This window comes from Hyla sarda, chromosome 11, assembly GCF_029499605.1.
Source record: "Hyla sarda isolate aHylSar1 chromosome 11, aHylSar1.hap1, whole genome shotgun sequence".
Taxonomy (NCBI): domain Eukaryota; kingdom Metazoa; phylum Chordata; class Amphibia; order Anura; family Hylidae; genus Hyla; species Hyla sarda.
The window spans coordinates 103239478-103266094 of record NC_079199.1 but is presented as its reverse complement, the minus strand read 5'-3'; the positions used below and the strand labels follow the sequence as shown (position 1 = coordinate 103266094).

Below are 26617 nucleotides of genomic sequence, written 5' to 3'. Positions count from 1 at the left end.
AGAAGTCACATGTCGCTTCTGATCGACCCCCGGTGCCACAATTATGGGGTGGTGATTGGTTGTCATGGCAGCCAGGAGCCTTATTGAGACCTCATTGGCTGCCATGATTCTACTCTCATTATACCCTTCCACATTTTCATGGCTACTCCTGTGGGCTACTGACCCCTTCTTATGATGACCCTCAGATCCTCAGTTCTCAGATCTACCTAGAAGAGCAGTCGGGAAGGTCAAGAACTTGTCTAATAGGAAGTCTCTTGGGTATAATGGCCTCCTTCCTTAAAGGGGTACTCCGGCCCTAATACATCTTATCCCCTATCCAAAGGATTAGGATAAGATGTCTGATTGCGGGGGTTGCCGTCACGCTCCCTCCCAAAGACTTGCATTGAGGGGGCGGGGAGCGATGTCACACGGGGGCGGAGTCATGACGCCCCCGGCCCCTGTGGACGTTACGCTTCACACTCGGAGCCTCCAGCGCTGCGGAGAGCTCACAAAGGTGGGTGCGGAATGACAGATTGTGCGTTGGTGCAGCAGGGAGATTGCGGGGGTCCCCAGCGGCGAGACCCCCGTTATCTGACATCTTATCCCCTATCCTATATTCCTCCCCTTCTGCCCCGATACACCTCCCTCATGCTACTTTACCACCACTCAGAATCCACAATGGGACCCGCCTGAGGTGTTCACTATCCCCCCCCCCCCCAAAAAAAAAAAAAATGGTTTGCAGAAACAAGCCTTTAAAGGGGTATTCCTCCCCTAGACATCTTATCCCCTATCCAAAGGATGGGGATAAGATGTCTGTTCGGGGGGGGGGGGGGCGCCGCTGGGGACCCCTGCAATCTTGGTTGCGGCACCCCAGACATCCGGTGCACGGAGTGGATTTTGCTCCATGCCGGATGACTGGCGATGCGGGGGGGGGAGGCTCGTGACGTTGCGGCCACGCCCCACTTGTGACATCACGGACACGCTCCCTCAATGCAAGTCTATGGGAGAGCGCATCACGCGCTCTCCCATAGACTTGCATTGAGGGGGCGTGCCTGTGATGTCACGAGGGGGCGTGACCGTGACATCACGAGCCTCCGGCACTACACCCAACGCTCTAAACGAACGCCAGGTGCAGCAGGGAGATCACGGGGGTCCCTTATCCTTTGGATAGGGGATAAGATGTCTAGGGGTGGAGTACCTCTTTAAGTGGCTCCATTAATGGCACAATAAAATGTAACCATCATTAAGGGGTTAAATCTGTATAGACACCAACCTCTCAGGATTCTCCATATGCTCCACCAGAAGATCCTTGTCACCAATGTTTTCCAAGGGCACTAGAGGTAAATAAGTAAAGATGTCACTGTGACTGCACCACACACCCCTCTCTGAGCCCAAAACAACAACTTTATTAGGCTTTTACGTTCCCCCTCAACTGGTGCCAGAATATTAAACAGATTTGTAAATTACTTCTATTAAAAAATCTGAATCCTTCCAGTACTTATTAGCTACTGAATACTACAGAGGAAAAAATTATTTTCTTTTTGGAACACAGAGCTCTCTGCTGACATCACGAGCACAGTGCTCTCTGCTGACATCTCTGTCCATTTTAGGAACTGTCCAGAGTAGGAGAAAATCCCCATAGAAAACATATGTTGCTCTGGACAGTTCCTAAAATGGACAGAGATGTCAGCAGAGAGCACTGTGCTGGTGATGTCAGCAGAGAGCACTGTGCTCGTGATGTCAGCAGAGAGCTCTGTGTTCCAAAAAGAAAAGAATTTCCTCTGTAGTATTCAGCAGCTAATAAGTACTGGAAGGATTAAGATTTTTTAATAGAAGTAATTTACAAATCTGCTTAACTTTCTGGCACCAGTTGATAAAAGAAAATAAAATTTAAAAAAATTCTGCCGGAGTACCCCTTTAAGAATGTCTTTCCAGAATTTAAGAATTTAACTGTCCAGAGCAGGAGAGGTTTGCTATGGGGATTTGCTCCTACTCTGGGAAGTTCCTGACATGGACAGAGGTGTCAGCAGAGAGCACAGAGTGGTCAGACTGGAAAGAACTACACAACTTCCTGTGGAGCATACAGCAGCTGTTAAGTACTGGAAGGGTTAAGATTTTTATATGGAAGTAATTTACAAATCTGTTAAACTTTCTGGCACCAGTTGATTTTTAATTTCGTTTTCCTACTCACCTCTGGTAATGTCTGGCTTTATTTGGAGGAAAAGAGGCTTAACTAATTTGTTCTGATACTTGTAGACCAAGAACGAGATGAAGAGGATGGACATCACCGCCATGATGATAAGCAATGGCGTCAGGTAGGAGCCTCCTTTACCTATGAGATAGGACAAGGTTATGAGGGTTGAACGATCCCACGTCATCTCCTACGTCTGTACGATCCAGCATGAGAAGAAGACTTACTGGAGATTTTCAGGGTCAGGGTGCCACTTTGTGACACCAATCTTCTTGTAGGCGTGAAGTCCTTTTCGACAATACATTGGTATGACCCTTCATGGTGCAGTTGGACTGACTTTATATGTAGGACCTTTCCTCCTTCCCTGAACTCGTATATAGATGCGTTCTGCTCCAGGTGTTGCTGGTTGTGTATCCAGGAGAAATGGGAACCATTACCCTGAGTCAAGGAGCACGTGAAGGTGAAACTGTCTTCTTTCACCACGTCAAGGACTTTCTGGTCAGTGGTCAGGAAGGCGCCACCTATAGGCTCTGTAAGAATAGAATGTACATTCAGAGAATTATAAATGAGTACAGAATGTATAACGGAGCACTCACCCGCTAAGCTAAAGTTCCAATGACAGTCCGGAAAGTCCTCTTTGGACCGGAGAGGGGAGGTGGCAGACGGTACCGGGGGAGTTCCGTAGAAATATAAAAGAGTACAGAATGTATAACGGACCACTTACCCACTAAGCTAAAGTTCCAATGACAGTCCGGAAAGTCCTCTACGGACCGGAGCGGGGAGGCGTCAGATGGTACCGGGGGAGTTCCATAGAAATATAAATGAGTACAGAATGTATAGCGGAGCACTCACCTGCTAAGCTAAAGTTCCAATGACAGTCCGGAAAGTCCTCTTTGGACCGGAGCGGGGAGGCGACAGATGGTACCGGGGGAGTTCCGTAGAAATATAAAAGAGTACAGAATGTATAACGGAGCACTTACCCACTAAGCTAAAGTTCCAATGACAGTCCGGAAAGTCCTCTTTGGACCAGAGCGGGGAGGTGGCAGATGGTACCGGGGGAGTTCAGACGCTGGCTTTGCCAGCGTCTGAACTCCCCCGGTACCATCTGCCGCCTCCCCGCTCTGGTCCGAAGATGACTTATCGGACTGTGATTGGAATTTCAGCTTAGCCGGTGAGTGCTCCGTTATACATTCTGTAATCATTTATATTTCTATGGACTTTATTTTCCACGAGCGCACCACCTGGAATGACCGATTCTTTTAGCTTGCAGTGCCGGCTACCTTCTTCCTTTTTTCTTGGGACTGTTTTGTTTTTACATCCGGAGAATGTTACGGTCGCGACTTCTTTAGAGGGCCAGAATTTAAGGAACTTTTTGGGATGGTTTATTTGATTTCTGAGTGAGGTATTTCTTAAGTTGTTGGTCTTGTAGGACTTACCAATGACGGTGAGCTCCAGCTTGTCACTCTCACCGGACGAGACGTTGTTGCTGACTCGGCATTGATAGGATCCGGAGTGATGGGTTTGCACAGATCCTATGAAGAGCTTTTGGCCATCATGTAGGACTTGATATGTGGCACAGCTCTGGTCTATCTCCTGGAAATTGTGCAACCATCTAAATGAAGGAGAAGTACCTTCACGGACCGAACACGTGAACGTTATGTTACTTCCAGCCAACATCTTGATGTCACGTTCTTTGTGTTGTTCAGAAAAGAGTTTTACGCCAGCCACTTGCTCTGTGAGAAAACACATTCATTTTACTTATAGAGTTGAGGAATTTGCTGCGTAATTCGGTTGTGGACTATGATGGGTCGGTTGTGGACTATGATGGGTCGGTTGTGGACTATGATGGGTCGGTTGTGGACTATGGTGGGTCGGTTGTGGACTATGGTGGGTCGGTTGTGCACTATGATGGGTCGGTTGTGGACTATAATGTGTCGGTTGTGAACTATGATGGGTCGGTTGTGGACTATGATGGGTCGGTTGTGGACTATGATGGGTCGGTTGTGGGCTATGATGGGTCGGTTGTGGACTAGGATGTGTCAGTTGTGGAACTGTGATGTGTCAGTTGTGGACTATGATGGGTCGGTTTGTGGGCTATGATGGGTCGGTTGTGGGCTATGATGGGTCGATTGTGGACTAGGATGTGTCAGTTGTGGAACTGTGATGTGTCAGTTGTGGACTATGATGGGTCGGTTGTGGACTAGGATGTGTCAGTTGTGGAACTGTGATGTGTCAGTTGTGGACTATGATGGGTCGGTTGTGGGCTATGATGGGTCGGTTGTGGACTAGGAAGTGTCAGTTGTGGAACTGTGATGTGTCAGTTGTGGACTATGATGGGTCGGTTGTGGACTATGATGTGTCGGTTGTGGACTATGATGGGTCAGTTGTGGACTATGATGGGCTGGTTGTGGACTATGATGTGGATGAGGCAGGATGAACACCCATAGACTTGGCTTCACATTTACCTTTAACCAGGATGCGCCTGGTTTGGCTGTATGCGATGATCGTTCTGGTTAAGTCGGCAACTTCACACATGTAGTCTCCAGAATGGTCAGTCTTCGCTGAGATATAACCAAAATCTCTGTATTTGGCTAGAACGTTGCCATCCTTGTAAATGGTTATCTTCAGATTTCTCCTCATTCGATCTGAATAAACTTTAAATTCACAGAGAAATTCCAATGGTTTTCCTGCCTGAACATTCGCGGGGTTAACCGTCAGTGTGGGAGTGGAAAACAGCTCTAAAGGAATGAAAAAGGGTTAAAACGAAGAAGGGGTAAAAGCCAACATAACATTTGTCGGGGGGGGGGGGGAACGTCGGAAGCCTCCGTAAACACTGAAGGGCTGTCTGGTCCTGCCAAATTCAGTGGATACGTACATCTTGTTTTCTAGTGTATGTGGACTCCCTTAGTTATAGTGCAGGTTAAAGGGGTACTCTGCCCCTAGACATTTTATCTCCTTTCCAAAGGATAGGGGATAAGATGTCTGATCGCAGGGGGGGGGGCGTTCGCTAGGACCCCCCCCCCCCCGCAATCTCCGTGCAGCACCCGCATTCTATGCCAGGCTGCTACTCCAGTTTTGGAAACCTCTGTGTTTTTGGGACTGAAGACGTGACGTCATGCCTCGTCCATTCATGTCTATGGGAGGGGGTGTGATGGCTGTCACACCCCCTCCCATAGACATGAATGGAGAGGGTGTGGCGTGACATCACGTCTCCAGTCCTGGAAACACAGAGGGTTGTAAAACTGGAGCAGGAGATCGGCATAGAATGCGGGTTCTGCACAGAGATCGTGGAGAGTCCCAGCGGCAGGCCCCCCGCGATCAGACATCTTATTCCCTATCCCTTGGATAAGGGATAAGATGTCTATGGCCGGAATACCCCTTTAAACTCAGGTTCAGAATGCCAGCTTTGGGGCTTCCGTGTTCGTGACGTCACGCCACATCCATTCATGTCTATGGCAAGGAGCGTGTCGTGGAGCAGAAGAACACAGCCGTGATGCCCTCCCCCATAGACATGTTTGGAGGTGGGGGGGGGGGGGGGGATGACGTCACTGAAGCCCATAGACGGCATTCTGAATTATTGTTTAGAATGCTGGGGTGCCGGCCTGGAGATCGCAGGGGTCCCAGCGGCCAGACCCCAGCGATCAAACATCTTATCCCCTATTCTTTAGGGTGGAGTACCCTTTTAAGTATATCATGGCTATGGTCGTTGGTAATGGGTTCATCATCTGACCAGGCTGTCACGCCCCCTCCCATAGACTTGCATTGAGGGGGGGGGGGGGGGGGGGCGGGGTGTAACGTCATTAGGGGGCGGGGCTATGACGTCACAAGCTCCCAACTCCAGCATTAAGAACAATTTGTTCCAAACGCTGAGCAGCGGAGCACCCCTTTAAGCCCAGTGTTGAAGATATTCTCTGACAAGTTGTGTACTCGAGAACAAGTAACATTTTAGGCCATTTTCTTCTAATCTAGAAGGACATGAATCCCACCAGACCCCATTCCTTGTTACCTTGGACGCTGACATCGACCTTTTGGCTGATCTTCACTTCATTGATGAGTGAGCTTCGAACGTTACACGTATAATTCCCAAAATCGTTCCTCTTTGCTGCTTTCATTTGATAGGTATTATTTTTACCAAACTCCAGTATTTTGTTTCCATCCTTGTAAAAGGCAAATTCTAGATCTATGCCGCCTTGCAGGGGATTCAAGGCCGGATTTAGAGCAAAGTCACAGGTTAGGATCAAGGGATCGCCTTCTAATATTGGATTTGTTTTTACTTTTATAGTCAGATATGAAAAGATTTCTAGGAATAAAAATAATAATAAAAATATTAGTTTGCATTGTATAAAGCAGACGGTACCTCACAAGGATTCAAGGAGCTTCATCAGGGTACTTTCCCCCGTCTAGTTTTACAGAAATAGGAAAGGTAGCTTACTCAGCAGGGGGCGACAAAGAACACGAGAGAAAGCTCCTCCCAGGATATACAGAAGAGGAAGTCCATCCTCCATTCTGAGGTATGATGGGAAGGAGGAGTAGAAAATAGTAAATGGGCTAACATATTTAATGAAAAGTCTTTACCATGTAACCAAAGAATATTTCCTGCCCAGCCATGGAGACAACAAATATAGATAGAAATACCCTTTAACAAAATTGAAAATGCTCTAAATTCAGATAAAACCCGAGACCCTAAGGGTTACTCCGCCCCTAGACATCTTATACCCTGTCCAAAGGATAGGGGATAAGATGTCTGATCACGGGGGTCCCGCCACTGGGGACCCCCGCGATCTTGGCTACGGCACCCAAGACATCCGGTGCAGGTAGCAAACTTTGCTCCCTGCTGGATGACTGGCGATGGGGGGCAGAGGCTTGTGGCGTCATGTTCACGCCCACGACCCCTCAATGCAAGTCTGTGGGAGGGGGCGTGACGGCCGTCACGCCCCCTCCCATAGACTTGCAATGAGGGGGCGTGGCCGTGACATCACGAGAGGGGCATGATCGTGACATCACTGCACCCGACGCTCCCCAGCAGCTGGACCCCCGTGATCTCTCTGCTGCACCCGGCATTCGTTTAGAGTGTCCGGTGCAGCTCCTGAGGCTTGTGACGTCACAGCTGCTCCCCCCCCTCAATGCAAGTCTATGGGAGGGGGCGTGACGGACATGCATTGAGGGGATGTGGACGTGACGCCACCAGCGGGATGTGACTGTGATGTCAAGAGCCTCTTCCCCGCATCGCCAGTCATCAGGCACCGAGCGAAGTTCACTACATGCATAGGATGTCGGGGGTGCCGCAGCCGAGATCGTGAGGGTCCCCACCGGCGGGACCCCCGCAATCAGACATCTTATCCCCTATCCTTTGGATAAGGGATAAGATGATCAGGGGTGGAGTACCCCTTTAAACATCTTTTCCACATGTGCCAATTAAATGGGAAAGAAGAGTCAACTACCCAGAAGCCACCACTGACCAGCTCAGCCAATGGGACGCCTATTAACCCTTCCCGAAAAGATTATCTAGAATTATTATCTAGATTATCTAGAATAACTATGGACCTATATTTTGTTTACTGTATAGCACCATTATGGGTTTACTATATGGTATTATTACTTGGCACTGTATTTCTAGGCGTAATATCTAATCTGTTATATGGACACCATCTTGGTAGCATCGTTAGACTGTCCTTCTCCTGGGACATAAATACAGTTGGTGCCCTAACCCCTGGGCGAGCATGGCGCCCCATCTGGCACACAGCACACGTTGCCGGATCTCTTTCTCCATTGTAAATCACCAGCATAAATCTCCAAGCATGGAATCATTGATTCACTTAAAGGGGTACTCCACTGCCCCAGCGTTGGTAACATTTTGTTCAGGGGGGGGGGGGGGGGGGGGAGGGTGACATCATGGTCACGCCATGCTCCTCCCATAGATTTGCATTGAGAGGGCATGGTGTGATGTCACAAGGGGAGTGGTCATGACATCACGACCCCTGACCCCGGCACCCAGCTTTCTAGACCAACGCTGGTTGCTACACAGAGATCACCAGGGGTCCTAGCTGCGGGACCCCCGTGAGCAGACATCTTATCCCCTATAAGATGTCTAGGGGCGGAGTACCCCTGTACAACAATAAGACATCTTACCTGAGATGGAGACAAATAGTTCTGCAGATAATGTCCTAGACCTGAAGGAAACGAGTTTGGCATCTCTGGTGCATTTATATTCCCCGCTCATGATGGAGTAGGCCTTTCCCATCTGGAGGACAGTGTCAGCCCCAAGAAGTTTTAGTAGTCTGCCGTTCTTATAGAACTTTGTGCTTTGTAAATCCAGACCGCGACGACTATGACAGCTGAGGTTTAGGTTGTCACCTTCTAATATGAACGGAGGCGCTTGGACTATGAGATCACCTAAAAAACACACAGTGCACTGCTTAAATGGGCACCTTCATTAAAACTAATTTTTGTTATTGCACTCCTTATGGTAAATAAAAAATAATTCTAATTTACTTTTTTTTTTTTTTAAATGAAGTTTTCTATGTTTTATTTGTGTTTGAAAAAGCTGCCACTAGGTGTCTCCCTACTTGTCCAGGGCACATTTCTCCCACCTCTTACACAGACTTTGGACTCCTGCTGGCCTGGAAGAATCCAAAATCAGGAAATGCAGTCTGGAGTGCTGAGGGTGTGTGTGTGTGTGTGTGCAGCCTTAGACAATCATAGCTCATCTCACACTGAAACTCTTTTATTCTAAAATTAGAAAACCTTACAGGACACAAAAACAAGTCCAAATGACTGTAACAAAAGTGAGCAAAACTGAACATAAATGCAGACTTTCTGTCTCAAAATAACAACTCAGCCCAGGTAATCTAACAAATAACGACTTGCCTATAATGTCCAAAACACATTCCTTATGAACATAAATAAAGTTTTCCTCGCCATAACAAAAAGTCAAAACAAAAAAATATCCAAACTGGGAAATATAGCCTCACATTACATTCCAATTTTTTTCTCTCTCTAAGGCTGCATTCACACTTCGTTTTCACTGTACGGTTGCCGGATCCGGCTGGGGGAGGGGAAAACTGGGCGCTCACATACCCCAGCCAGAACTGCGCTGAAATCCATTTACTTTAATGAGCCGACCGGAGTCAAACGGTGACTCCGGTCGGTTCATTTTTTACCTGACCGGACCTAAAACCGTAGTATATTACGGTTTTAGGTCCGGTCACAAAACCGCATATGGGTCAAAAATGAGCCGACCTGAACGGACGGAAGCGTATGCACTTTTGGAAACAGTATACGGTTTAAAAAATGCATACGATTGACTTTTTCCCATATGGTTCCATCCGTTTTTTTGCCATACGGCTTTCTTTAGAAAAACTGATTGAAAACAGTACGGCAAAAACGTGGTGAGAACCCAGTCTGAGCAAGTTCAAGGGGGGCCTGGATGTTTTTATGGAAAATGTCATATTACAGGTTATGGACGGTAGATTTTTGGGGATAGAACGTTCATCCAGGGATTTATTCTGATGCCATATTGGAGTCGGGAAGTCGTGGGGCAATGGGCATCAGCCTCATGGGGGTTCGTTTCCTTCCTCTGGATCAACACAGATGAAACTTGATGGAATCGTTTTTGTTTCCAACCTTAGGGTACGTTCAGACGAGCGGATTTTCGCAGCGGATTTCAGCGTATATTCTGCCTTCACATGTGCAATACGCCGCTACGTGCAGGCACACTGAAGCGGTGTGCGAGTCGCCGCGCATGCGCGGTGTACTCGCACGTATCGCGGACGCTCCCCCCTGCTAGGCCGAGAGCTGCCGCGATGTCCGAGTATACTGCGCATGCGCGCGGCGACTCGCACATCGCTCTGTGTCTGCTCGCAGCGGCGTTTTGCCGCTCCGAACAGGCATATGTGATGGCAGAATACAGAGGGTCCTTCAGCGGCGGATCTGCAGCGTGAAATTCGCTGCAAATCCGCTCGTGTGAACGTACCCTTATGAACTGTGTAACCCAGGGTAACTACAAGACATGTGAAAATAACTTCTAGTTTTATGTAGTGTAATAAAACTAAAAAAAACTTTAAAAAAAAGCCCCCTAAAAATAAACACAGAGGTAGAGAGGGGCCTGTCTCTAGCATCATTTTACCTGTATATTATGGACCTGTGTGAACAAATCTACCCTCATACAACAATGTTTAGATTTAATAAAGATGCAAAGAAAAAAGGAACCTGAATGCAGAGGCGCTGCTGCTGCGCAGCAGCGCCTCTGCATTCAGGTTCCTTTTTTCTTTGCTTCTTCACTAATCATCACAGGATGGCTTGGCCTACTCCTGGAACCACATGGCTTGCCGCAGCTGTACCTGTGTACCCCTTACTAGCGGGGTGATATGCGAGTTTTCCACTCGATTCAGGTGAGCGTCCATTACCTACGGGCTTGTTTTTTTGTGCCTTGCTCTTCTATTTGTTGTATTGTAATGGATGGGGTAAAATGTCTATTTCAGAATATGCTTGCTAAAATGGCCACTCACTAGCTCGCTCCCCCTCCCGTCCTGTTTGAAACAATGTGTATAAGATGGCGCCTCCAGAGAGAGCTACACCCAAGATGATAAGACCCACGTGCTGGATGAGGAACACCTACAGATGGAATTAACCAATCACAAGGACAGGTATTCAAAGCTATACGCCAGTATTCCCCTGCCATAGGTAACGCACTAGGCGCCCCCTGAGGGTCTCTTTTTTTTCTCCTTTACAAAATGTTTAGATTTAGGAGCCATAGAGACCTCCCGTGTGCACATAAATGACTTACTATTGGAGACATCCAGCCTGATGGGTTCACTCATATGAGTATTGGTGGATCGGCACTGGTAATAACCACTGTCACTGACAAGGGCACCCTGAATGGTGAAGCTCTGTTGACTTATATTCAGTTGGATACTGTCCTTGTACCAGTAATACTCTTGTTTGCCTTTTATTTTTGGATCCACATTACACTTCAGAGTCATGGTTTCTGTCGTCAATATCTTTCCAACATTGGGTGTAAAAGACACCACTGCCATACCTAAAGGAAAAGAATATGGATAAAAGAATTGGCGAGAATCATTCTACTGTATATTCAGATGTCTCAGATTTGTTATTCTTGGATAAAGTGATAAAATGTAGCCAATACCTTGACCGACTGTAGATATGAGGAGGGCCGGTGCTACCATAAGGCAGCTAAGGCAGCTACTTTAGGGCGCCGAGCTGGTAGGGGCGGAAAAATCTGAATCCTCAACCACTCACTGGCAGGAGAATTGAAAGCTTTATTTTGATCGAGTGTTGGGGAACCGGAATGGAATAGACGGTGGGGGTTGTGGACCCATGGCAGGGCTACGCATTATAGCCGTATCGCCAGAGTGGGAAGGGGAGAGGTAGGTGTTTGCGGTGGGTCTGGTGGGGGCACCAAAATGTTTTTTTGCTAGAAATCCTTGCACCAGCCTACAGCTACATCCTCAGGTACCACCGTAATCTCGCCTCTTCAAGTTGGGCCTAGCAGTCATGTTAACTCTGTGTTGGGTTATTCCTAAGCGTGAGGGGCTAAAGGATTGGAGTTGGTGAAGCCCGGTCTCCACCAATCTCTTTGGTCTGGTTCACACCATAGACATGAAATTGTCGAACATTATCTTTCTGACCAGTCCTCAGTTACACAGTTACAGAATAGAGTAAAAAGATGGAGCAAACCTACAGGAACATTGGGAGTACATCCAAGTACATTGGGAGTACATTGGGAGTATCAGTCGGTATGTGCCGTGCAGCCGGGATAAATCAACAGATAAAGCTAAAGTAAGAAATCCCGATTTGATAAGACAAATCAAAACTCTTAAAGGGGTACTCCACTGCTGGGGCTCGTGACGTCACGGCCAAGCCCCCTCGTGACATGATGCCATGCCCCCTCAATGCAAGTCTATGGGAGAGGGCGTGGCATTCGCCACGCCCCCTCCTATAGACTTGCATTGAGGGGGCGTGGCGTGATGTCACAAGGGTGTGTGACTATGACGTCATGACCCCCGCTGCCCGCTCCAAGCGTTCGGAACATTGTGATGTCACAACCCCCACCCTTTGTGACATCACACCACACCCCCTCAATACAAGTCTATGGGAGGGGGCGTGACGGTGTATCTGTGTTCACCTGATATATGGTGGGCTCACCTTGTACATTAATAGATATGGCCGTGCTCATCTTCTTCACAGTATTGTATAAGGTTTTCACCTCACAGGCATAGCTCCCAGAATCCTCTAGTTGAGCAGATGAAATTTTATATTTTCTGGATTCGCCGAATTCTTGCACAGTCTTCCCATTTTTATAAAAAGAATATTTCAATCCTATTGACCATCTGAGTGGACTAATGGTCGTATGACAGGTTAAGGTCATGTCCGCTCCTTCTACCACCGGGTTTAGATTTAGTCGGACTTCTGGAGTGGTAAAAAGCTCTAAAAAAGAATATATGTTACAAATTATAAAAGGGTTAACACATCATTGGATCAACACTGAACCCAAAGAGAATACAGTGACCCCCCCGACTTATGATGGCCCCGACATATGATCATTTCAACATATGATGGCCTCTCAGAGCCCATCGTATGTTGAAGGCAGCCTCGACATATGATGCTGCTGTGTGTCGGGGCCATCGTACAAACAGCTATCTGACAGCGCTGACAACTTCAGTAACTGACAGATAGTTGTATAATGTCCCCGTGTGCCCCGTTCTGCCTCCTGTCACTCACATGCTGTCCTGCTAACTCATACAGGCTTCCACTGTGAGCTCCGTGTAAGCCCCGCCCCCCAGTGCAGCCATAGCCAATAGCCTGCAGGCATCTTGCTGCAGGCATCCAATGAGCTGCTGGCTGCCCTCCCCTTCCTTTCCTATAGAGCTGTAGTCGGCAGGATGGTAATGGAGGACATTCTGTCCCCCCCTGAAGGTATTTAAAGAACTGTACAGTACTGTATGCGATGTCACACATCACATACAATACATATACACACTATACACCCCATACATCAATGTTTCCCTATCAGTGTGCCTCCAGCTGTTGCAAAACTATAACTCCCAGCATGCCCAGACAGTCAATGGCTGTACATGCATGCTGGGAGTTGTAGTTGTGCAACAGCTGGAGGCACCCTGGTTTGTTAAACACTCCCCATACACTCCACATACAATGGTCATCCCAGAACCAATTGGCAGTTTCCCATAGAGATATGTATTCAACATACAATGGTTCCGAGGCCCCAGAACCAATTACCATTTCTACATAGACATATGTACTCGACATATGATGGTTTCAACATATGATGGTTCTCCTGGAACCAATTAATATCATATTTTGAGGGACCACTGTATAGTAAGGTATTACATTTGCTCTGCTAACTAACTAACTAACTATAAGTCTACTAAGTACTAACTAACTGACTATAAGTCTACTAAGTACTAACTAACTGACTATATAAGTCTACTAAGTACGAACTGACTATATAAGTCTACTAAGTACGAACTGACTATAAGTCTACTAAGTACTAACTAACTGACTATATAAGTCTACTAAGTACTAACTAACTGACTATAAGTCTACTAAGTACTAACTGACTATAAGTCTACTAAGTACTAACTGACTATAAGTCTACTAAGTACTAACTGACTATAAGTCTACTAAGTACGAACTGACTATATAAGTCTACTAAGTACGAACTGACTATATAAGTCTACTAAGTACTAACTAACTGACTATATAAGTCTACTAAGTACTAACTAACTGACTATATAAGTCTACTAAGTACTAACTAACTGACTATAAGTCTACTAAGTACTAACTGACTATAAGTCTACTAAGTACTAACTAACTGACTGTATAAGTCTACTAAGTACTAACTAACTGACTATATAAGTCTACTAAGTACTAACTAACTGACTATAAGTCTACTAAGTACTAACTAACTGACTATAAGTCTACTAAGTACTAACTAACTGACTATAAGTCTACTAAGTACTAACTAACTGACTATAAGTCTACTAAGTACTAACTGACTATATAAGTCTACTAAGTACTAACTAACTGACTATATAAGTCTACTAAGTACTAACTAACTGACTATATAAGTCTACTAAGTACTAACTAACTGACTATATAAGTCTACTAAGTACTAACTAACTGACTATATAAGTCTACTAAGTACTAACTAACTGACTATAAGTCTACTAAGTACTAACTAACTGACTGTATAAGTCTACTAAGTACTAACTAACTGACTATATAAGTCTACTAAGTACTAACTAACTGACTATAAGTCTACTAAGTACTAACTAACTGACTATAAGTCTACTAAGTACTAACTAACTGACTATATAAGTCTACTAAGTACTAACTAACTGACTATAAGTCTACTAAGTACTAACTGACTATATAAGTCTACTAAGTACTAACTAACTGACTATATAAGTCTACTAAGTACTAACTAACTGACTATATAAGTCTACTAAGTACTAACTAACTGACTATATAAGTCTACTAAGTACTAACTAACTGACTATAAGTCTACTAAGTACTAACTAACTGACTATAAGTCTACTAAGTACTAACTGACTATATAAGTCTACTAAGTACTAACTGACTATATAAGTCTACTAAGTACTAACTGACTATATAAGTCTACTAAGTACTAACTGACTATATAAGTCTACCAATTACTCCTAATGCTCATGGCTGGAATGTCATCTGGATTCAAAGGTGAACAAAAAGGAGTAAGAAGAAACCTGAACGACAGGACTCGTGAAAGTCACTATGGGGTGTCCCAGGGGCGTAGCTATAGAGGTAGCAGAGGTAGCAGTCGCATCGGAGTCCTGATGCCTAATGGGGCCCCAAAACACATCTCGCATCGGGGCCCAGGGTCCAAGACTAGAATCAGGGCTTGGAGGAGTCATCCATTAAAGGGGTACTCCGGTGAGAAATATCTTATTTTACAAGATGTCTGATTGCAGGGGTCCCTCCACTGGGGACCCCTGCGATCTTTGGGGCGGCACTCCAGTCATCCATGCACAGAGCGATCTCTGCTCCGCGACGGATGACTGGTGACTACAGCGGCCACGCCCCCTCCATTCATGCCTATGGGAGCAGGCGTGTTGGCTACGTACTAGCCTTCACGCCCCCTCCCATAGACATGAATTGAGGGGGTGTGGCGTGACGTCATGAATACGGAATCTTCAAGCTTCCGTGTTCCGGACGCCACTGCTTCCGGCCCGGAGATTGTGGGGGTCCCCAGCGGCGGGACCCTCTGTGATGAGACATTTTATCCCCTATCCTTTGGATGTTTATCGCTGGAGTACCCCTTTAACTTCTAGTAGGTTTATTGGCTTCACATGAAACAGTCTCTAGTGTGAGAGAAATTAGATGGAGGGCCCCAATAGGGGAAGAGATTTGTGTTATTACTATGTTATTAAGTTATTAATATGGCGACCACATTGGTTTTTACCATGCTTAAAGGGGTTATCCAACATAAGGTTACTTGATACTTACCTGTCGCCAGTAATGGACATGCTAAGAAGGATCCATGGTTGTGTTGGTGGTAGATGGCCATGCCCTGTGTCCCTCATCATGCTGGTGGCTTGTATAATCTGTACTGTATAGTGTATATATATATATATATAGTGTACTGGTTATTTCCTGTTTCTGTGCCCTCTATCCAACTACAATCCCCAGGATCCTTTGTTTCTTTGTGGGAGGTTACTTATCTCCCTCCCACACATCAGCCACCCCACCCATTGCAGCACAGCTAGGCTACCATCCATATGTGCATGTTGAAACTACAATTCCCTGCAGCCCTATGGAAAATGACCTCCCTCCCACCCAGCAGTCACTCCATCCATTAAAGCACAGACAGGCTCCCTTTCAACACCTGACGAGTGATGTAATGTTTCGGGCCACACTGCAACCTGGGAAAAACCTGAGACGACACTCATTTTGTATGCTTTTAAAAATAAACATCGGGGCAAAGATCTCAAGAACTGCGAGACCACCATGAAACACCGGTACAGACACTATATTATGATCTACACTAACTTTACAGCCCCTGTAGCACAGTCAAATAATAAAAAAAATATGACTATAATAAATCCTTCCAAGTATATTATAAACAGTGATATTATAAAATAGTATTATTTAAGAATATAAAAAAACAAACATGAAGATATAAATATTATATAAATAATTAAGACTTACCTGCTACTGATATATACTCCTCGGCAACATAGGTTTTAGTTATAGACCCGGTATTTATAAATCTTGTGCATTTATATTTCCCTGAAGCATTTTTGGAAACGGGTCCAAACGTTAAGTCCGTCTCAGAGCCCAAAAACTGTATCACGTAGTCGTCCTTGTAAAATGTCGTATTGACGGCAGAGCCGGAACTCCACATCCTGCATCTTAGCGTCACGCTGTCCCCTTCGTGGATGGAGATTGGCACTTGTAGGATGAGCCACACTGGAATAAAAAAAAAAAAAAAAAAAAACGGTACAGACCATCTAACCCAGTGGTCTTAAACTGTGGCCCTCCGGATGTTGCAAAACTTCAACTCCCAGCATGCCCGGACAGCCATCGGCTGTCCGGGCATGCTGGGAGTTGAAGTTTTGCAAAAGGGAAGCCTTGATTTACCTTTCATGATCAGTGTGGATCCTCTGGAGGAGGCAGACAGGTGTTTGGCTGTACGGGTCTGCTGAGAGTTGAAGTTTTGCAAAAGGGAAGCCTTGATTTACCTTTCATGATCAGTGTGGATCCTCTGGAGGAGGCAGACAGGTGTTTGGCTGTCCGGGTCTGCTGGGAGTTGAAGTTTTGCAAAAGGGAAGCCTTGATTTACCTTTCATGATCAGTGTGGATCCTCTGGAGGAGGCAAACAGGTGTTTGGCTGTCCGGGTCTGCTGGGAGTTGAAGTTTTGCAAAATGGAAGCCTTGATTTACCTTTCATGATCAGTGTGGATCCTCTGGAGATTGAGACCACTGATCTAACCCAAGAGAACATTTTAAGAAAGAACTTTGACCTTATCTGTGGCATCATGCTATGCCCGCTCATGTGCCCCCGTGGCCCTCCTCTGATTGAAATTGATGGATATAAATCTTTATTCAGCCAGACTAACTATAAAAACTTATTTCCAGCCCAGTGGGCTCCAACCTGTGACTCTTCGGCTCTAAAAGTGGGGAGTTGTAGTCAGGGGCGTTGCTAGTCTCCAAAAGAACCAGGGCTAGAGCCCATAGACCAGCCACGCCCCTAACACGCCCTCAGACATGCCCTGACCACACCCTCAGACACACCCTGACCACACCCTCAGTCACTCCCCAACCTCAGATATGCCTCTAACCACACCCAGCCTCCTTAGCAGTGCCTCTCCATAAATTCTATAAATTGAGGTGGTCAGTCTGGCAACATTTGGTGTGCCTACATACTTTCCCAGAAGCCACCGCTGACTTAAGGCAGCTCTGGCAATAATAAAAATAATAATAAAAAAGGGTGGCCTAAGACCCAGGGCTATAGGCACCAGACCCTGGGCTACAGCCCCCTTAGCCCTCCCCTAGCAATGCCCCTGGTTTTAGTTGTAGTTGCTGGTGATCTTACATAGGCACCAGACCCTGGGCTACAGCCCCCTTAGCCCTCCCCTAGCAACGCCCCTGGTTGTAGTTGTAGTTGCTGGCGATCTTACATAGGCACCAGACCCTGGGCTACAGCCCCCTTAGCCCTCCCCTAGCAACGCCCCTGGTTGTAGTTGTAGTTGCTGCCGATCTTACCAAAGAAAATATCCAGATGAACAGGGTCGCTCCTTTCACCAGATTCGCCCTGGCACTGGTAATGCCCAATTTCTTTATCACTGCTGGCATAAACCTTCAGTGTCTTTCCAGTCGAGAACAGCCTGACATTGTCTTTATACCAGGTATATGTCTCGCTCTTCTTGTCATCACATGTCAGGGTCATTGGGTCGTGTCTCATTATTTTGTCCCAGTTTGGGCTTAAGGACAACACTGGCTTAATAGTCTCTACGACAGAGAGGAAATAAAAGTTCAAAAATAGAATTTCTTAAAATAGTCATATTCGGTCATGTAAAACATTCCTACATTTTACTCAGTGGATAATGGTTTGATCCACCTTTTCTTGAATCTGTGGACCTTCCCCTATACGTCTGAGGCTGAGGACATTGAGACGGAACTTGTTATTGATCTCCCGGATCTACACCTGCTTTCTGGAAAGGTGATGTGATAGCTACACAGCAGGTACTCTGGCTGCAAGGCCACAAAGAGTAAAGTGTCTGCAGAAGAGTCCTTGCTCAGCGACTTCTCTCTTCTGACCAGACAATTTTCCTTCTTAGAGCAGGAAAACAGGATTTTGAAAATAAAGATGGCGCCAGGACTCTGCAGTGACCGGTTTTTGTGTAATTGACTAGTTTTTTAAACTATTCTCTGTACTCCATACAACACTCTGCTACATTGCCATTCTCAAACTCTGGATTTCCTAAATACTTGCTCCATCCCACTATTTTTTACTCCCACGTTCCCGATACTGATCTAACCCAAGAGAACATTTTAAAGGGGTACTCCGCCCCTAGACATTTTTTCCCCTATCCAAAGGATAGGGGATAAGATGTCTGATCACGGGGGTCCCGCCAATGGGGACCCCTGTGATCTCGGCTGCGGCACCCCAGAAATCCGTTGCACATAACAAACGTTGCTCCATGCTGGATGACTGGCAATGGGGGGTGGAGGCTTGTGGCGTCACGTTCACGGCTACACCCTCTCAATGCAAGTCTATGGGAGGGGGCGTGACGGCCGTCATGCCCCCTCCCATAGACTTGCATTGAGGGGGCGTGGCCGTAACATCACAAGAGGGGCATGATCGTGACATCACAAGCCTCCGGCACTGCACCCGCCGCTCTAAATGAACGCCGGGTTCAGCAGGGAGATCATGGGGGTCCCCAGCGGAGGGACCCCCGCGATCAGACAGCTTATGTCTAGAAGCGGAGAACCCCTTTAAAATGTTCTCTTGGGCTAGACCAGTATCGGGAATACTGGAATAAAAAAATGGTCTGACCCAGTGGTCTCAAACTGTGGCCCTCCGGATGTTGCAAAACTTCAACTCCCAGCATGCCCGGACAGCCAACGGCTGTCCGGGCATGCTGGGAGTAGAAGTTTAACCAAAAGGGAAGCCTTGATTTACCTTTCATGATTAGTGTGGATCCTCTGGAGGAAGCAGACAGGTGTTTGGCTATCCTAGCATGCTGGGAGTGGATGTTTTGCAACATTTGGAGGGCCACAGTTGGAGACAACTGATCTTACCCAAGTGAACATTTTAAGAAAGAACTTTGATCTAATCTGTGGCGTCACCAGGGGGCGGGGCCATGGCTTACCCTACATCACGCTGTGCCCCCTCATGTGCCCCCCTGGCTGGCGGAAAAAGTTACCCTTGCCTCCTCCGATTGAAATTGATGGATATAAATCTTTATTCAGCAATATTAACTATAAAAACGTATTTCTAGGCCAGTGGGAGTTAAAGGCGTACTCCACTGGAAAACGTGTTTTTTTTTTTTTTTTTTTTTGTAATTTAAATTGACTGGTGCCAGAAAGTTAAACAGATTTGTAAATTACTTGTATTTAAAAATCTTAATCCTTTCAGTACTTATCAGCTGCTGTATGCTACACAGGAAGTTCTTTTCATTTTCAATTTCCTTTCTTTCTGACCGCAGTGCTCTCTGCTGACACCTCTGTCCATGTCAGGAACTTGTCCAGAGGAGGAGAGGTTTGCTATGGGGATTGGCTTCTGCTCCGGACAGTTCCTGACATGGACAGAGGTGTCAGCAGAAAGCACTGTGGTCAGACAGAAGGGAAATTTAAAAAAAAATTCCTGTGGAGCATACAGCAGCAGATAAGTACTGGAAGGATTACGATTTTTAAATAGAAGTAATTTACAAATCTGATAAACTTTTTGGCACCAGTTGATTTACATTTTTTTCTCCCAGCGGCGTACCCCTTTAAGGTTGTGCAACACCACCATTATTAACCCCTGGTGGAAGTTGTGGAAAATGTGGTTCTTATAGGTAAAATTGTGCTGCGTGGTTGTTTTTGTCTAAAAAAAAGGTACTCCGCTGGAAAAAAAAATTTCAAAATCAACTGGCTCCATAAAGTTAAGCAGATTTGTAAATGTGATAGCCTGGGGGATGTAAGGTTTGAGGAGTGTAGCTGTGCGGTAATTAAAGGGTGCTTGTTAACCCTTGCTATTCGTGACGCCAGGGTGAGGGCTCCTCAGTAATGCTTGTCCTACCGCCACCCTTCCCAAGAGCAATAGGGAGGTAGATAATAAGGGGTATGTCCACAACCGGAGAGTTTTCTGAAACAATTGTAACTTTTACTGAAGGTTTTCTGCAAGCTTCATAACGGAACAGTCTCTATGCATAACAACTGCTTTCTTTGGAGATTGACAAAGGTTGGGACTTTAGCAATTTAGAGTCGTTTAGTATTGTGCGCTGTTCCACTGGATTTAGGGGTTAGTTGCGGTCCAGTAGTCACGCTAGCTTTAGCGGGGATTAGGTTAGAACTCACGATTTTAGTTCCGCTGAGGCCGGTAGGTTTTGAGGCCTAGCGTGTCTTTGAAAGTTGCGCAGATCCATCCTGCTAGTCCGCCATCCACGAGAGCAGAAACCCAAGAGAGCGATCATTGGTCGCAGCTCCCTTATATGGGCAGGGGCTGGACTAGAGCTAATTGGTCCATACTGATGTCAATCCCCATTGCAAGGACTTGTGGGTAACACGTGACCCAAGGACCTCCTAAGGTCCTCCAACATACCATAGAGGATATTAACATGGTCACATGACCGAAGGTCCTGCGACGCTAAACAAGGTAAGTACTATACATTATCCTAGATATATACTATTATTAAATATATACAGGTATTAACATTAGAGAATTAGAATTGAGGAGAGGCGACTAGGGGCTGTCCCACCTGAGGGACCCTACCTGAACGTAGTTACTCTGACTTTGGGGACCTCTACACTAGGTACAGTATGCAATACGGTACCGGGACACCACATAAATTACTTCTATTAAAAAATCTTAATCCTTCCAGTACTTATCAGCTGCTGTATGCTCCTGAGGAAGTTGTGTAGTTCTTCCAGTCTGTCCATGGTGCTCTCTGCTGACTCCTCTGTCCATTTAAGGTCCAGATCAGGAGAGTTTTGCTATGGGAATTTATTGACAGTTCCTGACATGGACAGAGATGGCAGCAGAGAGCACTGTGGTCAGACTGGAAAGAACTACACAACTTCCCGAGCATACAGCAGCTGATAAGTACTGGAAGGATTTCGATTTTTCAATAGAAATAATTTACAAATCTTTCTGGAGCCAGTGATTTAGATTTTTTTTCCCCCCTCTGGAGTACCCCTTTAAGGTATCATAATTATAAGACCGATACAAGAATGATGTCTTGGTCTTCTCTTACTCGATGGGTCATGTACACGTGACTTACCTTGTACGAGGATCGGCAGCTGTGGACTCATCTTCCTCACACTGTTCATTATTGTTCTCACTTCACAGGAATAATCCCCAGAATCCTCCAGTTCCACCGACTGAACTTTGTATGTATTGGAGGAACCCAACCCTTGGACGTGCCAGCCATTTCTATAGAAGGCAAATTGTAATTCTGTGTCTGCTCGTAATGGGTGAAGAGTGGTCACACAGGTCAGCGTCATGTCCATCCCCACCGATATGGGAGATGGATGTAATTTTAGTTCGGGAGGTGTGAACAACACTGGAAGAGATAGGGGAGGACACAATAAGTCAGTGTAATACATGCGAAGCAGGAAGTCCCACAATGATTTTTCTAGAGGGACCTACACAAGTCTTTGTTACACTGACCAAACAGGGACGTGGAAAGACATTTTTAGGGGCAGGGGCTCAAGTCATGTCATTTGAATAAGACCCCATCACCCCACGGAGGTCCCAATCAGTGAGGGCATCATAGGGCAGGTGCTTTAAAAGGGCAGGGGCTCAAGACCCCTTTTAAAGTGGTACTCCTGTGTTTTTTTTAAATCAACTGGTGCCAGAAAGTTAAACAGATTTGTAAATTACTTCTATTCAAAAATCTTAATCCTTCCAGTACTTTTTAGGGGCTGTATACTACAGAGGAAATTCTTTACTTTTTAGATTTCTCTGATGTCATGACCTCTGCTGTCCATTTTAGAAACTGTCCAGAGCAGCATATGTTTGCTATGGGGATTTTCTCCTGCTCTGGACAGTTCCTTAAATGGACAGAGATGTCAGCAGAGAGCACTGTGGTCAGCAACTTTGATTTTTTCTGTATGGGGTGTTTGGTTCAGGGATGTGCACACATAGAGTTAAAGGGGTACTCCCGTGGAAAACTTTTTTTTTTTTTTTAATCAACTGGTGCCAGAAAGTTTAACAGATTTGTAAATTGCTTATATAAAAAAATCTTAATCCTTCCAGTACTTATTTGCTGCTGAATACTACAGAGGAAATTATTTTCTTTTTGGGACACAGAGCTCTCTGCTGACATCATGACCACAGTGCTCTCTGCTGACATCTCTGTCCATTTTAAGAACTGTCCAGAGTAGGAAAAAATCCCCATAGCAAACATATGCTGCTCTGGACAGTTCATAAAATGGACAGAGATGTCAGCAGAGAGCACTGTGCTCGTGATATCAGCAGAGAGCTCTGTGTTCCAAAAAGAAAACCATTTCCTTTGTAGTAGGAAAGATTATAAGTACTGGAAGGAGTAAGATTTTTTTTAATAGAAGTAATTTACAAATCTGTTTAACTTTCTGGCACCAGTTGATTAAAAAAAAAAAAAAAAAGTTTTCCACCGGCGTACCCCTCTTTAAAGGGGTACTCCGCCCCTAGACATTTTGTCTCCTATCCAAGGGACAGGGGATAAGATGTCGAACCCCGGATCTCGGCTGCGGCACCCCAGACATCCGGTGCATGGAGCGAACTTCGCTTCATGCCGGATGACTGGCGTTGTGGGGCAGCGGCTCGTGATGTCGCGGTCATGCCCCACTCGTGACATCACAGCCACACACCCTCAATGCAAGTCTATGGGAGGGGGCGTGACGGCACAAGCAGGGCGCGGCCATGACATCTCGAGCCTTCATCCTGCATCGCCAGTCATCCGGCACGGAGCAAAGTTCACTCTGTGCACCGGATGCCTAGGGTGCCGCAGCCGAGATTGCGGGGGTCCCCAGCAGCGGGACCCCCGTGATCAGACATCTTCTCCCCTATTCTTTGGATGACTGGTGATGCGGGATGGAGGGTCGGGACGTCATGGCCGCGCCTTGTTTTTGACAACACGGCCATGCTCCCTCAATGCAAGTCTAAGTCTATGCCGGATGACTAGCGATACAGGGCGGAGGCTCGAGATGTCATGGCCACGCCCCCTCAATGCAAGTCACGCCCCCCCATAGACTTGCATTGAGGGTGTGTGGCCGTGACGTCCCGAGCCTCCATCCCGCATCGCGAGTCATCCAACATTGGCTTTGTGCACTGGATGCCTAGGGTGCCGCAGCCGGCGTTGGGACCCCTGTGATCAGACATCTTATCCCCTATCCTTTGGATAGGGGATTAGATGTCTAGGGAAAGAGTACCCCTTTAAGGACCATTCAGAAGCCCAATGTTCACTCAACCACACTAGGGGATGAAACCAACTACAACCTTGGGACCAATATTTTCTTGGTTGTGTAATGAGTTTCTACCAATATGTAACCAAATGACGGGCACTAAGAAACTTGTCCTGCACCCAAGAAAATAATAATGATAATGGTACGGTCCATGGTATCCAATGATACCATGGTGCCCCCGAGCACCACAATAAACAGGACCCCATAAGACAAAGCGTCCATCACCTGTAACTTCAATCATCTCCTCGGCGTCCGTCTCCTTATTCTCGTTCTTGAAGATGGCCTTCTTTTTACACGAATGTTTTCCAGCCACGGTTCCGTCCACTCTCCCGACAAATAAATATGTATCAGAGTTCATAGGTTTTACCGAATTATAGTTTTTGGAAAAAGAGGCTTGAGCATTGGTCGTATTGACATCGAGGCGACTGTCACATGTCAGGTTCAGGATGTCGCCTTCGAAGACGTAGCGAGGGGCTCTCAGTATGGTAAGATCTACGGACGGAAACACGGAATTAGACAAGTTATTTATATATATATATATATATATATATATTTGTATAGTTATAGCTTCATATTTTGTCATTTGGATCTCATTGTCTTCAAGCGGAATCTGTAGAGAATGAATTACGATGCCGTTTTTTCAGACATGACACGTCCCTGATAAAGAACTTGGACAGCCTGGATGGGGACTAACCCCAGTGAATGTAAAAAACAAATAATAAACTTTATATATATATATATCTCAACTGGCTCCAGAAAGTTAAACAGATTTGTAAATTACTTCTATTAAGAAATCTTAATCCTTTCAGCACTTATGAGCTGCTGAGGTTGTGTTGTTCTTTTCTGTCTAAGTGCTCTCTGATGACACGTGTCTCGGGAACTGTCCAGAGTAGAAGCGAATCCCCATAGCAAACCTCTTCTACTCTGTGCAGTTCCCGAGACAAGCAGAGATGTCAGCAGAGAGCACTGTTGCCAGACAGAAAAGAACAACTCAACTTCAGCAGCTGATAGTTATTGGAAGGATTAAGATTTTTAAATAGAAGTAATTTACAAATCTGTTTAACATTCTGGAGCCAGTTGATATATATGATATATTTATGTATGTGTATATATATATAAATATATATATATAAGTTTTTTCCTGGAATACTACTACCAATTATTTTATTTTTTTTAAATAATCTGGTGCCAGAAAGTTTAACATATTTGTAAATTACCTCTATTTAAAAATCTTAATCCTTCCAGTACTTATTAGCTGCTGAATACTACAGAGGAAATTATTATCTTTTTGGAACACAGAGCTCTCTGTTGAAATCACGACCAAAGTGCTCTCTGGTGACATCTATGTCCATTTTAGGAACTGTCCAGAGCAGCATGTGTTTTCTATGGGGATTTTCTCCTACTCTGGACAGTTCCTAAAATGGACAGAGATGTCAGCAGAGAGCACTGTGCTCGTGATGTGAGCAGAGAGCTCTGTGTTCCGAAAAGAAAAGAATTTCTTCTGTAGTATTCAGCAGCTAATAAGTACTGGAAGGATTAAGAATTTTTAATAGAAGTCATTTACAAATCTGTTTAACTTTTTGGCACCAGTTGATTAAGAAAAAAAAAGTTTTCCACCGGAGTACCCATCTTTAAGATTTGGGGCGCGTCTAGTCCAGTATTGTGTGCGTCCACCTACAAACACAAGTCATACCCAGATTAGCAGAGCTGTACATTAGACGGACTTACCTGTTATAACGTGCGGTCGGACGGGTTCACTTTTCTCACTGGTGCGCGTCTGGCACTGATAGTTTGTCCGATCGTACAGCTGAATGGAGGAGATAGTAAAGTTCTGACTATTTATATCCATCCGTATGTTGTTCCGGTACCAAGTATACGTCTCATTGGTGTCAGATGGATGGAGGCAGGATATGGTCAGCGTCTCATTGTAGAACATTGTCCTCCAGTCGGGTGTAAAGGACACCAGCGGCCGGTCTACATCTACAATAGGGCACAAGACACTCGTATTATTATCAGGGTACGCAGAGGCTTTATACCTATTATTTTCTGGGACAATCTGACAGTCTTATGCATTACCATCTAAAGAGTTGGGGGCTTCCTGACCATTTTGGGGCAAATAGGTATTTGGCATGTTGGGTTTCACCTGTATTAGAAGCGCTCGGAGGCTACGCCAGCCATTTCACACGGTAATCCGTGCTTCTTCTGGCCTTAAGGCCGGAAGAAGCACGGATTACCGTGTGAAACGGCTTCCTTAAGGCCGGAAGAAGCACGGATTACTGTGTGAAGCGGTTTCCTTAAGGCCGGAAGAAGCACGGATTACTGTGTGAAGCGGTTTCCTTAAGGCCGGAAGAAGCACGGATTACTGTGTGAAACAGCTTCCTTAAGGCCGGAAGAAGCACGGATTACCATGTGAAACGGCTGGCGTAGCCTCCGAGCACTTCTAATACCATTTTAGGGCAAATTGGTAATTGGCATGTTGGGTTTCACCTGTATTAGAAGCACTCGGAGGCTACGCCAGCCATTTTACACGGTAATCCATGCTTCTTCCGGCCTTAAGGCCGGAAGAAGCACGGATTACCGTGTGAAACGGCTTCCTTAAGGCCGGAAGAAGCACGGATTACCGCGTGAAACGGCTGGCATAGCCTCCGAGCACTTCTAATACCATTTTAGGGCAAATAGGTATTTGGCATGTTGGGTTTCACCTGTATTAGAAGCGCTCAGAGGCTACGCCAGCCGTTTCGCATGGTAATCCATGCTTCTTCTGGCCTTAAGCCCGGTTTT

At 45.8% G+C, this 26617-nt stretch overlaps 2 protein-coding genes across 4 annotated transcripts in view; one reads left to right on the top strand and one right to left on the bottom strand.

The window, feature by feature from the left end:
- Positions 1–26617, bottom strand: part of LOC130295079 (Fc receptor-like protein 5) — a 42168-nt gene that overhangs the window by 8724 nt on the left and 6827 nt on the right. For 2 of the 3 annotated variants that reach the window (XM_056545347.1, XM_056545346.1), the window contains exons 4-16: positions 25565–25816; positions 24062–24328; positions 21673–21954; positions 17951–18196; positions 16394–16654; positions 12335–12616; positions 10956–11207; positions 8300–8563; positions 6177–6470; positions 4636–4908; positions 3607–3903; positions 2398–2700; positions 2171–2311 (exon numbers count right to left, since the gene is read on the bottom strand). In XM_056545347.1, the coding sequence (XP_056401322.1) occupies positions 2171–2311; positions 2398–2700; positions 3607–3903; positions 4636–4908; positions 6177–6470; positions 8300–8563; positions 10956–11207; positions 12335–12616; positions 16394–16654; positions 17951–18196; positions 21673–21954; positions 24062–24328; positions 25565–25816 (3414 nt within the window). Of the gene's footprint in view, positions 1–1252; positions 1314–2170; positions 2312–2397; positions 2701–3606; positions 3904–4635; positions 4909–6176; positions 6471–8299; positions 8564–10955; positions 11208–12334; positions 12617–16393; positions 16655–17950; positions 18197–21672; positions 21955–24061; positions 24329–25564; positions 25817–26617 lie in introns of all 3 variants that reach the window. The other variant, XM_056545348.1, reaches the window with a different exon arrangement.
- Positions 103–26617, top strand: part of LOC130295085 (uncharacterized) — a 49763-nt gene continuing 23248 nt past the window's right edge. The window contains exons 1-2 of the mRNA XM_056545366.1: positions 103–226; positions 2236–2294. Of these exons, the coding sequence (XP_056401341.1) occupies positions 2285–2294 (10 nt within the window). The 5' untranslated portion in view covers positions 103–226; positions 2236–2284. The remainder of the gene's footprint in view (positions 227–2235; positions 2295–26617) is intronic.